Here is a 17,263-nt window from a genome sequence, read left to right on the forward strand (position 1 = left end):
CCAGTTTATTAATTTCAAATTGTTTTGTCAGATTCTGCAGGAAAATCTCTTGATGTTATTCAGTAGTTAATAGAATGGAAGGAAGAGGAAGCAATTGAAAGATACCATAATATTTCATGAAGAAATTTGAGTATTAGGTTTGAATACAGATTTCAGAGGTTTTTCCAGCACAGAAATTGTTGCAGGATGTTAAAAAAGTTCTCATGACAACACAAAAGAAAATATTCTAGAGCAAACACAGACTTTAAAATAAGTTGTTGTCTACATGAAGTGTCAATTCACATACACACACATTTGCACAGGACAGGGCTTGATTTCATAAGTCTTTTGAATACATAGAGACAGGATGAAGCTGGGGTTTGTGAAAATTAGCCAATCACCATCTGGCTACTAGTCCCTCTGAAGAATATCAGCCTCCAAAACGGTATACGAAACCAACAGTTCATATTGGAAGCTTGTCAACAGAAAAACACTTTTCCCTCCAGAAGCAGAGTTAATGAGGCAAGGCTTTTGCTAATGAAGTCATGCTCTTTTTAAAACCAGTGGTCAGTAACTGGCATAACAGTTACTTCCTGCCTACAAAGAGCTGAGTACAACTGTTGGAACAGTTGTCAGTGAAAGGATTTGTTACTTTGCCAGTACTAACATTAGCAAATAAGAAAATATCTCTAGTTTATGGCTCTGACAAAATAAAAATTGTAAAAGAACATTTGACTTTCTTCCCCAGGTTGCACACCTTTGCTGCATGCTGTGTCAGGACGCCAGGTTGATACAGTGAAGCTTCTGTTGAAGATGGGAGCCAATATTAATACTCAAGATGCTTGTGGACGTACCAGTTTATGTCTGGCAACTTATCTGGTACCAAAGCTTGGGGGAGAAGTATGGAAAGATAGATGGAGTAAAAGGAGTAAACGTGCAGACCAAATAAGATTTCTGCTTATACTACAGAAAGAAAACAAGTGCAAAATATTTAGCTATAGACAAGAGTGAAATTTTAAACTTTACTATAGTGCAAAGCTGATGATTATCAGAGAAGGATCAGGACTCGTGTCAGAGTGTCCTTTCTCTTTCAGGTTGTAAAATTAGTGCATGGTATGGGGATCTCACTAGGTCCAGGGTCCTCTGTGTGGTTTCAAGAAAGCCACTTGCTTCTGTTGCACTTGCTGGTGCGCTTGCTTCTGTTGCAGTGGAAAGTCCACTCTTGTTCTTAATATGCAGATTAACTTCTCCCCTCCCACTGTCAGCGTCAGATATTTATGCTCCAGCGACAGCACTTCCATCTCAAAATCTGATTGTCGGCAGGCATGTTTTACTGTGCACCACATGAGCCAAACCATTGATGGACCTTGGATGGCGAGGTTAGGAATTTGAATTCAAGGTGGTGCAGACACTAAAACAGTAAGCAATCCAGCCCAAGTCAACCCACATGCAAGTGACAACGTGGCAGCCATCCCATTTTGAAGTTTGGGAAGGGAGATGTGGTGATCTCTGAAGTACACAAGGATGATCCTCTTGTCTTTAGTCTTCTGCTCCTTGCTGGAGGTAATTCAGAAGTCAGAGAAAGGATGGGAACCAAGTTAATTGGGCAAAGGGCTGCCATTATTAGTCGGACAGAAAGGAGGAAGGAATGTTCACCTATGGTGCATAGTATGAGTTACGGCTGGATGACAGCCATTTCATTTAAACAGATACCGTGGCAGCCTAATAAAACTACTTCCCTTACTATGGAAACATCTAGTTTCTTCCTGCAAGTTCAGGGCAAAAACAATGCTTCTGCTCAGCTATGCAATATTAGGACAGGAAATAAGTGTAGAAAATTTCAAAACAGGCAGTCTGATTCAGTGCAAGGAGGATGCCCCACTTTCTTGAGAATAAACATTTCCTCTGCCAGATATTTTTTAAAAATCCCATAATTAGTGTCATGCTCCTTTTTTCCTTCCTCTTTTCCCAGAGGGGAAAAAATATTCTTTGGGAAAAAAAAAACACCACCAAAACAAAAAAACCCCAAACAACAGAAGAAATGACTGGAAAAGATTTAAACCACCCAGGCTTCGAAGTTTCCATTTCTGTTTCTGTGATGGGTATAATCAGAGGTCTAGGGAGCATTTGGCTGTGATGTCTGTGCAGGGAACTGAATTCAGCAGAGCTCCACAGTCACGATCACATGCAGAATTTGGTGGCCTTGTACTTCCACCAGCAGCTACAACAGGGCTGCTCTGATTCCCTTATTCCACACCTCTTCCCTATAAATGCTGGTAATGCCAATCTGATGTAGCTCATACAGGAGGGAATGGTCTTTATCGATTGCTTGCGAAGGATTGAAAAAAACAAACTCATGCTTGATTTCCCTGGGATTTAAGTATACCCTGAAAGATTTATGCCATTGCAACCAGGTTGTTTACTTGCTTTTTTGCCGAGTTGATCAATAGAAGGTTTTAGGCCAAGCACTGATTAATCCCATCTGTTTTGGTGGTGTTTTCAGTCTAACGTTGTCACTAGTTCAAACTTCTGCAACAGTGTTTATAAGACCACACTCTAAGGCTTTTTACTATTGATTTGCCATCCCTGCTAAAATCTCATCAAGGAAATAAGATTAAGTGCTCATGTTTCCGGTTTAATCTAGCATAATTAAATCCACATGCAAGAATATGTGTAGCATTTCCTAGTGATCCTGCAATTAGCAGGTTTTTAGCCATTGTTTACTGAGTCAGTATTTGCCACAGCTGCAGAAACCAAAATGCAGTGTAAAGAAAACACCTTATCACAAAAATGAATGGCTGAGCTAGTATGAGATTTGCACTCCAAAGGGAAACTGCTCTCACTGCTGAGACCAGTTCCCCTGCTGGCAGAAACAGCTACAGTAACACCCAGATGCCAGACGCACCAAAGAAAGATCTGACCTGATGCATTTCACCTTCCTCTTTGACATGCTGTGATTTCTTTTTTAGGGCTGGCTGGAAGGCTGTATCAGCCTGCTCAGAAATGGTGCTAAGCAGAACATACCTGACAAAAACGGGAGGTTGCCACTGCATGCTGCTACTGCAGAGCCTGATGTGAGGTACGTCCCAGGCTCCAACAGCATTTGCTGGTTGAATTTCAACAGGTAGTCACCAGCACAAGCTACCCAGCCTAAAGGGGAGCCCCAGTCAGGAAGGTTAGCTGTTACACTTGTGACTTGCTCCCTCATTTAGTGGCTATTATGAAGGGGGGCAGAGAAGGAAAAGCACTGTACAGTACTTGCGTAGCAGAGATATATGGTCAAGGTGAGGAGCCTGGTTTAAGATCACAGTGGGGGGGGGGGAGGTGGTGGAAATATAACACAGGTTGCAACCCTGGGTTTCCCTTCTGGCATCTCCCCACAAGAAATATTACAAGATATTGCTTCTTCTCTGGACTTCCCTGAGTAGCAATGGCAAATGTGAGGAAAGTTCTCTACATGATAACCTCTCTGAGAGCCCTGACTGTAACGGGGGTGCTAGGTTTGGTGGACTGCCTCATTTTAAGCTACTTTTGCTGAACGTGGAATAACAACTACAGAGTGTCTTCACAAGAAGTCTTGGGAACTTCTTTGTCTCATTCCAGCCTGTGATAATAGGAAGGTAAAAAAAAAAATAAAAAATTGATTTGTACATTTGAACAAATTCACTTAGAAAAAGCTTTCACAAGTAAATCATGTCTGGTGGTAGAAGATGACATTAGAGACAGGTATAACGCTCAGTATACACAAAATTGTCATGTGACATAATCAATGAGACTACAGTTTTGCTGCTGTCACCACATCCGACCAGCTCAGACCTCTGCTGATCTTGCTCTCAAGACTTTTTCTAACAGCTTTATCAATTTTTCACATTACCATTGCTTTTCATGCGTCACTTGGAGACAATAGCAAAAGGGCAGGTCATTATCATTAAACCGAGCCTACACAGACAGAAGACAATGTTTGTAAAATACTGTACAGGCTGCTATTTGAAAGGGAACAGTCAATTACAGTAATTTAACAAAAATTTAACAGCAGCACACAGGGTTCCCTGAATGATTTTCTCATTCTCCACGGGTACAGGCAGACCTTTACTCTGCACAGGAATTTACCAGTTCCGTGATTCCATTTCCTGTGTCTTCTCACTGTGCTTGCACCAGGCCCAGAAGACATGCCTGGAGCACTGAGGGAGAGGCTTTTCCACCACAGTCATTGTCACTCTCTTGAAACCAAAGCTGCTGTCAAAGGGTATATGCAGTGGCCAGCTATGAAATGCTTTTTCAGCCAAGTTTGAAAGCTTGATCAGCCATTTTATGTACTGTTTTGGCAACTGACTTACCCACTTCAGCATGTTCTACAGAGCCTACAAGGAAAGGTAAACAGAGAATCCCTTCCTGGTCTATGCCTTTTAGAGCACATATCACAGAAATTTCAGCTGCATGGTGGAATATCTACATATTTTAGTGGTAGCAGTTATGTTGCCACAATCTCTAAGGATATAAGTGACCCAAAGTTTGTTGTTGATAGAGATTTTACCCTAAAAGAAGGAGACTGCCTTCGCACCACTGGTTTTATTGATGATATCTGGGGTTAAACAGAACCGTGCCTCAGATTATAAAACTGTGTGATAAATGGTTTTTATCAGCATATTATGGTTATCCAACTTCCGTGCTGCTCATCAGTTCTTTTTTACCAAGACCTGTATTTCTGAGACTCTGAGTCACTGTGCCGAATGACCACAAAATGTCTCTTCCATTTTATAAGTTTTTACCAAGCTAATCACAGCAATTCTAAAATACCATCCTTTTCAGAGTTCCTATAGTATGACTCCATTATGCCATTAGCTGTATGATTCAGAAAAGGATGTGTAGCACTTCTTTTCTCCAAGTATTTGTGTCCATATACAAATGGATTTTAAGTCCTAGCAAAGCACTGGCATCTGACCAGGCTTAACCCTTTAGGAATATTTTCATTAGGAAAATACTCAATTTGGACTTCTGGCACCTGAAGACGGTGTTACCAATCACTAAGACTTTCACCTGCAGAATTGCTCAAATCATCCCCAAGCAACCGCAAATGTCTTTATTTTGAATAAATTAAATTACCTAGTTGTCATTACTGGGGAGGAAAAGAACATGCTTGACTTGATCTGATCCACACACCTGAGCACACTTCCATATAGAAAACATACTAGAAGATGTTGAAGATTGTCCTGATGAAAAGCAGCACAAGATTTTTATTCTGCCTCTTACGCATGTTAATAATGCATGATTATACACATTTATCTGCACATTGTGTGTACATTTATCAGAGTTTCATTCTTGACACTTCATCTTTTAATTTCCTTGCAAAACAGCATGCCTTTAAACACGCTCATATTTTGAAGGTTTCTAGCAAATTTACACTTGCAGGTGAGACACTGATTTCCAGTATGATCTTACCTAGGAATCCACTGAGGATCTATCTTCCCATTTGCCAGAATCATAAGAACTGTACATCCACGTTAGGATCTATGCTATTTGGGTTTGTTACAGCCTGTGACAGGATGGTCCTTTACCATGATCCAAACACTTAGCATCCTACTATAAAACAAAACCACCTTCACCAAAACTATAGTGATTTTCGAACGCCCTCACAGGGATGAAAGGAAAAGAAAAACAAAATCCATGCAGTGTTAAAAGTATTATTGCACTTGGATAATATTTCATGAAACCATTTTATTGTAACTGTTCCCTCCACCAGAGAGGAGTGTTTGTGGTCTATTATTCTATAAAATGTGAACAATTCACTGCTATATTTTACATCATAACAATGTCCTATCCCAGGAGACAAACTGCAAGTCCTTGTAAAATACTATTGGTTTGAGTGTGTGTAAATATATACTATGCATGTACACACACACAAACTTGTACACAGCATCACATTAGTCCAAGAGTTAAGGAGAGTGAAAAACTGATCATTAGCATTTCTCTTTGTTAAAAACTTCATTAAATAGTATGACAATCAATTGCTAAGCTACCAAAAATTGCACACATGTATACTATTACACACTTTGATTACAGTCTGGCAATCAACACAAAGGGATCTGCTTTTAATTCCCAGCATTAAACTTCTGTTGTTACAGTAAGCCATAAAGTCCTATTGTCTTTTCTAATATGACAAAGCACAGACCTAAGATTCTGACCTATGCCTACCACTCATACTGATTTTTCGTGAAATTGCATGTTTCATTTCTCAAAAAAATGTCATTTTTCCAGGTTTAGTTGGGACAACAGCACACTGATTATGTCATTGCTTCCACAGGCTTCTGAACGTGCTTCTGCAGAAGTCAAATCTTCATGAAATTAATCATCAGGACAATGAGGTGAGTGAGCTTTGTGCTAAAAGTCACAGTCTTGGGCTCTGGGGGCATACAATTCATGCTGCTCAGAAAAAGTCCACTGTAGTATCAATTTTCAATGAACCTATGCACTAGACAAAAATTTCTAGAATGCTTTCGCTGAACTCTGCAAAGGATTATGTCATTTTTCTTGCTATATGTGATTCACCATTAGGTTGATATACCTTCTCCATACACTGCCAATTATGAGGTACGTTGAATCAGTCTCTTAACTCAAATTGCCAAGATGTTAGTTGCTTTTGATTTTTCTGAAGTTAGACACTGGACTAAACTGTCACCTTTACCACTCATCCTCATTAAACCACTGTTATTAGCAAAAATATTGGCAAGCTGGCATTACACAGAACAGTCATGGACATAAAGAAGTTATACTGTCTTCTGGTCCCTAAAGAACTGTGCCCTGCATATACGTATATATATATATAGTATAGTATTCATAGAAGAGTGATAACTTCCAAATGTTTTCTTCTCCAAATAGAGAAGCCAAAACACGAGAGACCCTGGATGTCTTTTCATATGTTTCTCTTCACTCTAACAATTGCTCAAGAACGTACCTCTTCTCTACTGTGCCATAGCTGTCACAGAGTTGTTAGTTGATCCCCTTCCCATGAACCTTCCTTATGCAGTGGATGGTTTGCTGACACTGCTCACAACCTAAACTAGACGCATGCTTTGACTTGGTATAGAATTATGTTGCTAATGAATTGCATGGAACTGTGAATCATAATTTCAAGCTGTAATCTTTTGCTGTAATGCACGGCTACATGCAATCTGGAACTTTTAGTCCATCTCACTGTCATTTGGCACTGAGAAGGTATTTGTTCAAATGTGAGTACTAAGCCCTGAACATTCATGTTTTCTGGAAAATATGGATCCTCACAAATGATTTCAGCTAACAGAACTGTTCTTTTGGCATAAAACAGTTCAGTTTTCCCATCTTACACTTGAGAAAAACACCCCGATAAATGCATGAATGCATAAACAATAAGAAATACATCTGGAGGTTTCATAAGTTTCCACAACTGCAGCTTTCTGTGGGTTTACTTATGAGGCCTGTGAGATAACAGTGTGAAGAAATATCCCCTGAATAAGCCTCAAATCTGGGCAGAACAAGTGTCACACTTGACTTCCCACAGACATTTCTTCTGTTTTCTCCTTTTATGTCCACTATTATTTACAAATGTTTGTTTGGCTGTCTCACCTTTAATACAAGATTCTGCTAGATCTTCAGCTTTGACAGTTCTGATATCACTCTCATGCTTCCTCTCTCCAACAGTAACCTATCTACAGATGCCAGTCAAGGGTGGAATCACCATGCACAGATGGATGGGTGCAGGCTAGACAGCCGTTGCTCACTGCAGCAGACTCACACATGTGAGCTGCTGCTACAACCAGGTCAATAGTCTTTGCCCAGATGTGTGCTCCAAAAGGACATGGACTGTACTAATTATTAGGAAAGAAATAGAGAACAAACCAGGAAGCAGCATTATGCTTGAATGTCAACTGGAGGAGTAATCTGAAAAAGAATATAGGAGAATAAAAATCAACATTAAAAGACTAGAAAGATGGCAGTAGTTGTATATTAGGTTCCTTTCATGGGCAGGCTAACAACTAGAATGAATGAACAAAAACAGGATTTTCACCTTGGCAGCTACGCCAGAGGGATTATATAAATCCATGGCATAATAAACTTCATGGACGAGTTTGAAAAGTAATTACTGTTAACTGGTTTTTTATATCTAAATTGATGGGGACACCTACAGAAATTATCCAGCAGCAGTTTTAAACAAAATAAAAATAATTACATTTTACTCTTTGCATCATTAGCCTGTGGAGGTCTGGATTTCTTAGGAAGTCTTCAGTCTGATTACCACATTTTAGGTGGCTGTATGTCAAGCCTTGTTTCTTATAATTTCTCCATAAGCATCTGCTACTGACCTCTCTGAGCTGTGTTCCTGGACTAGAGAGAACTTTGATCCCCACCCACAGCTCTCACACTCCTATGTTACAGCTGACTGCTGGTTACCACAGCAGAAACAGAGAGAACGTTGATTTTTCAGTAATATTTTGTCCGTGTCAATAGACTGAGAGGGGATGACAGAAAGCTGGCTTGGTACACTGTAGCTTCTTCTCTTTCAGTGATTTTTCCTGCTCTCCCAGACCAGGTGTGAGGACCTATTTCCTAGCTGGAAATAACTTCAGGGAAGCCTCACTTCACAGCACTCAGATACTAAGTGTCCATCAAAAGTACTGAGTCTCTGCTGTCAAAACCTTGGTCCACTGATGTCAGGTGCAGATCTCCCATAAATTTCAGTTAGGGTAGGATTTTACCCACATTTTTGGTTTTACAAAGCTACCCCCCACACTCAAGCCCTAACTAAAACCAAAACTGCTCTTATTCAACTGCTCTATTTTGTCATCGCCTATACTTAAGACATCTGGAGACTTGAAAAGCCCTCTACGATACCTAACGAGTGAGAGAAATTACTGTTAGGGCATTCAAGCTTTTAGTTAGAACACCACTTCTAAGAATTTCCAATATTAATGCACAGATAAACTGTCTGCACCAGTGTCTTATAGCTTGTACATTGTTGCCAATTGGCTTTATGGGGTCCTAGGTCAAGTTTTAATTTAATGTTCCACTCCACATTTTTCGCTTTTTATAATTTTCAAAACCAGACAAGACCCTTGAAATGCATTTTCCTGATAAGAGATAGTAAAGAACTATCCTGTCCAAAGTAATATGCTACGACACCTGAACAACAGTAGCAGTTTTTTAAGAAACACATTTTAAAAGTAACTTTATACAAATAATCTTTAATATTACGGATGTAGAGCGTATACATGTGTGTAACAGTGGTGATGACAGTGCAAATACATGCCATGAATTCTCCGATCTACCAAGACTGACTGAACACAGCTAAGATGGGATGAAAATGCAGGTCAATAGCTGCTTTGTTTTCTCCCTAAACAATATGAAACGTTTATATTGTGACTTTTTGCTGACATTTTTTAGTGCCAGCTAGAATACTAGCTTATAATATTTATTTTGGATCCAAGATAAGACCTAAACAAAACACCACATTGTGTCATGTCAAACACCAGTCTAAAATGGGCTTTTCTGACACGATACAAACTGAGCAGTAAGGAACTACCCCCCAGCTGTCATGTCCTGACCACCCATTATTTCGACTAGGCTACAGTCATGTACAAAAAGCACGTTTACATTTGTATCCATGTTCTGTAATAACTTCAAAAAGCTTGATTCCCCCTTGTGACTCCACTAATTCAGAAGCTGTTACTAATTATTCCAAATCAAGAGCAAGAGGGAAGTGAGTATCAGTCCCGAACAGTTTCAGAACCGTCTAGCTTATCTAGAGACTTGAGGAGAGACTTGAGGGCCCCAGTGAGTGACAATAATTTCCTCTTTTGGGTTTGTGGCTTTCAGGGAATGACTTCACTCCACTGGGCTGCTTTCCACAACAGGCCTCAGCACACCCAGACTCTGCTGCACAGGGGAGCAGACCTCACTCTGGTGGACAAAGACCTCAAAACAGCTCTGCACTGGGCAGTACAGGTGAGCCATGGCCATGGTTTCACCAGGCAGTTGCTTGAGCTGAGCTGGCTATTGGGGTGTCTGAAATACTTCAAAAGCAATTATTTCGGCTGTGAAACAAGGAAAAGCGATGAGAGGAATGCCTACTAAAACCCCAGCATTTTGCCAGTGGGCACAAATCAAGGATCTAACATCTTTGTTGGAGAGTAAGGCATACTTAAAATAGGCTCAGCTCTGTTGCCCTGAACAAAGTTATCATTTATCTCAATGAGAGCACATGTATGCCTCATGTTGAACTCATGCTTAAATTTTTTCACCAAATCAGGGTTGTAGAAATCAGCAACTCAAATGCTCTCGACAAAGGCCTTTAGGAAAAAATAAAGTAAATACAAGTTAAAATCCATTTTAACAGCTATAGTTGCAGAATAATTAGCTGAAGGGTTGAGGCCCTGCTTCTCTGGAGATTAAGGCAGACAAGGAAGCAAACACATTTCCTGTTGAACTGTATGTTCCTATCTTCTATGCAAAAAAAAAAAAAAGTCAAATTGCTAAAATTTACTCAGGCAATAATTAGAAAAACAAAACAAAACACGCAGGTTTAATGTGGCGCTAAATACTGCACTATGCAATTGGTAGTAACTGATATAAAATATAGCCAAATTTACTAAGTTATTCTTAGACTTTACTGCAGAAAACTTCCCAGATGAAATTATATAAATATATTTTTACTTGCTCACTTGCCATAGCAAGTTCCGGTATCAATGTTCAAAACACCTGCACAACAGATAACCAGAAATAGAACTTGCATAAAAATCCAGTAACATTTCCCTACAATCACTAAATATTAGCATCCTTACCTTTTGGCCTAAGTTCACTTGTCTTAAAAAATATGTCAACAAAGAAAGCTCTGAACTGCCATATGTTATATTTGTAAATGAGCAAGGACACCTAGAACAAATAATCTGTTTCCTTTGACCATGACCTCACACAGATGGTTCTTGTACAATAGGCTCAACTTTTGTTTTTCTTCAGCAGAGGTATATTTTGGCCTCTGCAACTGGTATTGTTTCAACATTAGTTTTGTTATTCCTCAATCAGTCTGAAACTCAGCTACATCCCCTGTTATTTTGCCTTAGGAGACTACATGTATCTACTCTAAAACCTGTTCTTCATTTTTACTAGGCGTACTCCAATGCAGGCTGCTTCCAGCAGGAAATCTCTGAAACTCATGCAAGCTCCCACAGGCTATGCAGTGGTCTGGATCAGAGTTCTGGGAATAAGCTTTCTCTCAGACAGAAAGACAATAGGGAATCTCCTTCGTATCATGACCTTCAGAGTTCCTCTCATACCTTAATCTTTCCCTGATTCTGTATTTTGTAAACTTCACTAATGTAATTCCAGGATTAACTCCCACTTCCACTTTTCTGTCACAAATATGCAGAATAACTCTTGAGAAGGGGGGAAATTAAAACCTCACAAAACCCCCTTGGACTAAGATGGAGGCATATCACAATTCCCTTTTCTTTCTCCCCGTAAGTTACTCCCAGAAATCAGAGGAAATAGCATTCTTCTTGACAGATTTCTGCTATGAAGCCTTATAAATTGCTTCTTCTGTCCACATACTTCTCCATATTGTAGGCCCAGAAGGGGTAGTTGAAATACCAGCGCATGGAATAGATCCATTACCATTTCTCCTACTCAGGCTTGGCCAAGAAAAATTACTTTCAGCTGGTGCTCTCTGCTGCCCTATTAGACCCAGGAGAAACAGACACCATGGACAGGCATAACTTTCTCTTCTATGATAGAGAGCAGAACAACAGCTCTGCTAGGTGGGATTATCATTTTGTCTAATGGTCTTCTCTGTGGCTGCTGGAAAGGGGGAATTTTTGCTTTAATAATTGTATTAATATCTTCAGGGCACAAGAGACTCACATTGCTCAGGCAGTACCAGCTGCAGGAGCTGTTTTCGGCTGAATAGGGCCCTGTGTTAAATTTCATTTTTAAAAATACATCAAGGGGAAGACCAGGCACCGAAACTTGTTGCAGGAAAGAGGCAGTTTGTGCACACTGGGCTGAAACACAGACCAGGACCACATAAAATCCCCTGGCTGCCAGTCGAAACCAGATTCTCAGGCATGTTTCATGTGAAAAAATTGTTCCACAATGGCTGTTTCAAAGACCTTATGTTTGGCACTTGGTCTTCCATCAGACAAATGGGGACCTTGCCTGCACCAAAGTCAAAAACATAGACCATTCGTGTTTGGAGTGAGAACATCTCGTGTCACACTTTTTAGACATGTAATATTCTTATGAGCTGGTGCAGATAGGACTATATCAAAGTGTTTCAGGAGGCATTTCTCTAATTTCATTTCAGCCAGCAATAATCTCTGTAATGAAAAGGAAACACATCTCCATAACAAAAAAAAAACAACAACAAAGTTCACTGATACTGCAACGAAGTTTAAAGCCATTCTAGCAGATCTAGATAATGGTGTAATTGAAATCCTAGTAGAATATAGTATATACTACATGGTATACGCTGTCATACATACTACTGTATCATAATAAAATTAGTAATACCTTCAAATAGCTTGAGAAGTTTGGGCATCTTTCTGCATTGCCTTGCCAGTTGTAATAATTTTTACCAGAAATTTCTTTGTCTCTTTTTTAAAACTCTGTTTCCCAAAGTTGTATGATTACATAAAAATATCAGCTTTCATTTAAAGAATAAACAAAAAAAATAATTAAAGAGTTCTTCTCAAGTGAAGAAAGGCAAACTGTTAGGGATAAAAAAAAAAAGGCAACTAAAAAGGTTTTAAAAATAATATTCCGCCATGCAAAACTACTCTGATGATTTTTTAATAGGTTGATTTGCAGTGCAAAGTTTTAAAAAATTACGAGCCTGCATGTTTGCTCCACAACAACAATGCAATTATTTCAGTACCCTGTTTCCTAGGAGGAAAGCAAAATACTTGTATATCTTAAACACATCGTAAAAGAAAAGTGTAGGCAATTATCTATTTGTGTTTGGCTGAGCAAGCGTGGCAGCCTCCGTAATGATTTGGGAGGTGAAAGCACGCTTAAATGTCAGGATCTCTAGGAATAAACCCCTTCACTGACGCTGGGCACCTCAAGGACACAGCTGGCCACACAGCCAGGGCAGAGGATGGGGACAGGGAAGGCAGCTATGCCTCAGGACTGGGGTCTTTTTTGGGGATCTGTGTGCTTTCTGCCCAGCACCCTGTTTTTTTCCTGAGGACTGCCTACAGTGGAAGGATTCAGAGAGACTTCCAAAAACTTCATTAAATTTAGTGGGTGTTTCTCCATGTGACATGTTTGTTGTTCAGTTGGGCCAGAAAAAGTGTGTTTGCTAGGCACTTCACAGTCTGGTTGGTTTCAGGCAGATTTCTTTCTCTGCAAAACTGTACTTGTTTTCTCCTTGTTTCATGTAGTTTTCTCGAAATAGCTAGAAAGAGTAGTGATTTGTTTATGTCACCAAGCTTTAAAGACAATTTTTACTGTTAGCAAACAAATGACAAATAGGTTCTATGTGCATTTGTCAAGCATACCCTTAAGAAATCCCTTTGTTGTATAAATATTGTCACTCCAGCAAAGGTACAGCTGTCACTCCTTGCATAGCAGCACGGCTCTATAGAGTGAGCTGTCAAGTTGCAGAACAAGGAGGAAGAGAGTTTGCAAATAGCTTTGAGTGAGAAATAAAATTGTTCCAGTACCATCAGAAGCGTCTCCCAAAAAGTGCACTAAACATTTGTGACTATGTCAGCAATAGCAAATTGAATGTGCTTTAGCCTTGAGTCTGGCACCAAGGCTAACTATCACAGGACAGCCTGTGTCCCTACTAACTAAGCTGAACTCTTATTCTCTAAAACAGGATGGTCATAGTATGCAGACCACTTACTAGAAATGGTCTGCAGCTCATGCTAGCTCCTGAGCCACATACAGGAACTGGTAGGGAAAGTGTTAATTGACTCAAGACAAATTCATGCCAGGCAGGAGTTTTACAATTTTACTGCATACAGCTGAGTTCTGAGGATCAGGAATGTTCCCTCTTGCTACTTAGTTTTTCAGAAGAGCTGTAACCTACTTCTCTGGTTTCATTTGTGTCATTTCATAAGCCAAAGCTGCTTTTGTGACTTGTACAGGCTACAGCAGTATTGATACACAAACTCATCAGTACAACCAGATCATCAGAAAAAAATGCCTTTACCTGAAATGACTGACTGTCAACATGCTGCTGACAATGTAATTATTCATGCCAAATCAAATTTCCAAGGAAATCAATGGCAGAACTCCCACTGAGCATAGTCAGGATTTGTCTCAGGCAAAACCTGTAGGTAAGTACAGGATAATTACCAGACCTCTTCTCAGAACAGACTATGTGTAACTCTGCAAGTGGACGCCAGAACATGAGTAATGTACGTGCACCACACTTTATGCATATCTATAAATGTCCTGATCTCCTGTGCCTGGAAAAAGACACTGGAAGAAAAATGTTTCAATTTCTCTGCTAGTAGTAAAGAAAAAATCCTTATTCTACTGCAGAATAAAAAATGACCTCTTTTTCAAAGCACGTAAACAGCTCATCCAGACAAATTAGTCCTCATGACAATGTACTAGCAAGGGAAAGCTGCCAAGTAATATTAGTCATAGCCATAGTCATTTAGACAGTAAATCACGCACTTATTATAGAAGACTACAAGTGAAAATCATTCTCAGAGAATTGGCCAGTATTTCATGCAGTTTCTACTTTGAGCAAAGAGAGGGTAGGAGAGGGAGGAATATGTGATAACTATAGAGGCATGCCTCCATGACTGCCTTTGTCACTTCGTAGCTTTTGCCAACACCCACTAAGGCTGTTGAGAGGGTAAGTATTTTAATAACACCAGGTCCCCTAGCTGTAACAGAGGCAGCAGTGCTCTGAGGACCACAGGACAAAGTATCCTGTAGCACAGCACATTCTCTTTTCAAGAGTACCACAAAGTCAAGCCAAGCTGGGTCACTCTTGAGTCTGCAAGAGACCTGTCTCAGTGGGTGTCTGTGGCTGAAGTACTAGGGTTAGGAGACGACCAGTGAGCTTCTCTCTAGGTTGGCTGAGTCTCACCAGTGTAACTACAGCAGTGTCAGTAGAGTTGTTGTTAATTTATATTGGTTTGCCATCAGAAACACACTCTGTGAAGTGCCTGGGCTGCATCCAGGCAACTCCTGGCAAGTTTCCCTGGCAGAAGGAAAGCTGAAGATGGCATCATCGATTGTTCCTTTCCTCAGCATAGGGCCCAGTGACCTCTGTCTTCTGAGAGCAGAGAAACCACAGGGTGCTTTGAATTTGTGCACTGCACCTGCGCTGCCAACATAGCCATCTGGCAGCCAGGGCAGGGCAGCAGTGCAGGTAGAGTAAACATGCTTCCACTCCTCAGCTTTCCCTAGTCTGGCATACAGAGGGGGATGCTGAAAGTCCTTAAAAATGGGAGAAAGCTTCCATGTGTGCAAAACCCTTCAGCAACCCAGGTTGCCATATTTATGGACATTTCTCACTGTGCTGTGTTTGCAGCAGGCTAGAGGTGCTGCAGTACATCCCTGCTCTTGAGATTGGCATTTGCTATGTTTGAAATGGAAGATTCTTCATCTACAATGAGACAGAGATGTGAAATAATGGTTAAAATGTCAAGCCCTTCAGTGTCAGAGCAGAAGGACAACAAAGAGAAAGGTGTGGGATTGAAAAAGGAGGATATAGAAGGACAGGGAACAGCCTTAATTTAGCCTTCAGTGCTAACAATAAGAAGCAATGTCAAGAGCTGCTAGTGGGGAATTTCCGTTCAGCAAAGCTGACTATAGATACAGGAACATTTTAAACTGCACACTAATACAAAGAGACAGAAAGTATAGGAGAACTAATAATACCTAACCACATAATCTCTGGAGGCATTCACTTGGAAGAAAAGTACTTTGTCAGGGTTTCCTGAAAACAGTTAAGTGGTCTATAGTCTGTCCCTCTCCTCCTCCCACCTCTACATTACTGGTAGCCACAAGCCAGCTTAGCAGACTCCCTTCACATGATTCTTCTCCTTGACATCGAAATCTGTAGTTCGTTAAGAGTATTCTGACAAGGGGGGAAATAGAACCCTCTATACAGTGCAGTGAACAAAGAAAATATTCTACTATGTACAATTGAAGGCCTGGCAAAACAAAATGCAATGTTATAGTAGAATACTACATAAGTGACAATAAACTTTCTGAGTAAAATTACCATTCTGCATATCAGAATGGCAGAAGTATAAGAACAATGGCCATAACAACAATGAGGACAAATTGGGTAGAAACAGGTGAAAAATTAACTGAAACCGTAAAAGTGCACCAAACTTTCATTATTCTCCTCATGGTACCTGATTCGGTGAATACTTCCTGAGGAATTATTTTCTTGTTTTGAAAGCACTGAGAGATGCAACTATCAGGAGCTGTTTAACAAACCTGAAGAAAATGGAGTTGTAATGAAGTCAAAGAGCTAACAACAAATTCACTAATGATCCTGTTACTGAATTTGTTTGCCGCAGTCTGGAGAAGACACAAACCTCAGACAAAATCTTGCATAAAGCACAATGACAGCTTGCCTTGCAAGGTCTCCCAGTGTCAGGCTTTAGGACATTTCTCCTTCATGAAAAAAGTCCAATTGAGATGGGTGATCTAAGAAAGAAAAGTTCACTGATGAAAATGAATACCGGGTGGAAGCATCTAAAGGAGTGAAATGGGATAAAAGTGTAAATAAAACTGAGTGGGGAGCTCTGCAGAATTATATAGAAACACATAGCAAAAATAACTAATAATCTCTGAGAACATTGGTGAGAGGAATTTGAATACAAAAAGCGAAGATGAAATGTAGGGATATAGAGAGTAAGGTTACAAAAACATATAATTTTCCTATGGTAAATTTACCACTGAACATCCTCTGCTGTAACAATAGTGCAGTGGTTGATTGTAAATTTACCACAGAAAGACTATATTTTTGGTGAACTCAGCTCAAAGCTATCAATCTAGGAATAAGGGCAACGTAAGCATTTTAGAAGTATTTTGTGTGCAACTTAAAAAAGCCAAGATGAATTTAAAGATAAGAAGGCATTCCTAAGAAGAGAGAGCTGGAAAACCACAGAACAGTTGGCCAGAGATCTCCTTCAGCAGAAGAATCGAATATTCTTAAAACAGGACAGAAATTTCACAGCCATCTTCAAAGCAATCTTGCTTCCTCAGATAAGAGGCTATTGGATATGGTATGGCTATAGTTTGAACGTCAATTAATCAGTCTAGTGCCATGTAGTAA

General features: G+C 40.0%; 1 protein-coding gene across 1 annotated transcript in view; it reads left to right on the top strand.

Annotated features, from left to right (window-relative positions):
* ANKRD55 (ankyrin repeat domain 55) overlaps nt 1–17,263 on the top strand; it is a 45,232-nt gene that overhangs the window by 7,454 nt on the left and 20,515 nt on the right. The window contains 4 exon segments of the mRNA XM_065662073.1: nt 728–858; nt 2,949–3,058; nt 6,281–6,341; nt 9,826–9,954. Coding sequence (XP_065518145.1) covers nt 728–858; nt 2,949–3,058; nt 6,281–6,341; nt 9,826–9,954 — 431 coding nt within the window.

The sequence above is a fragment of the Lathamus discolor genome, chromosome Z (assembly GCF_037157495.1).
Source record: "Lathamus discolor isolate bLatDis1 chromosome Z, bLatDis1.hap1, whole genome shotgun sequence".
Lineage (NCBI taxonomy): Eukaryota > Metazoa > Chordata > Aves > Psittaciformes > Psittacidae > Lathamus > Lathamus discolor.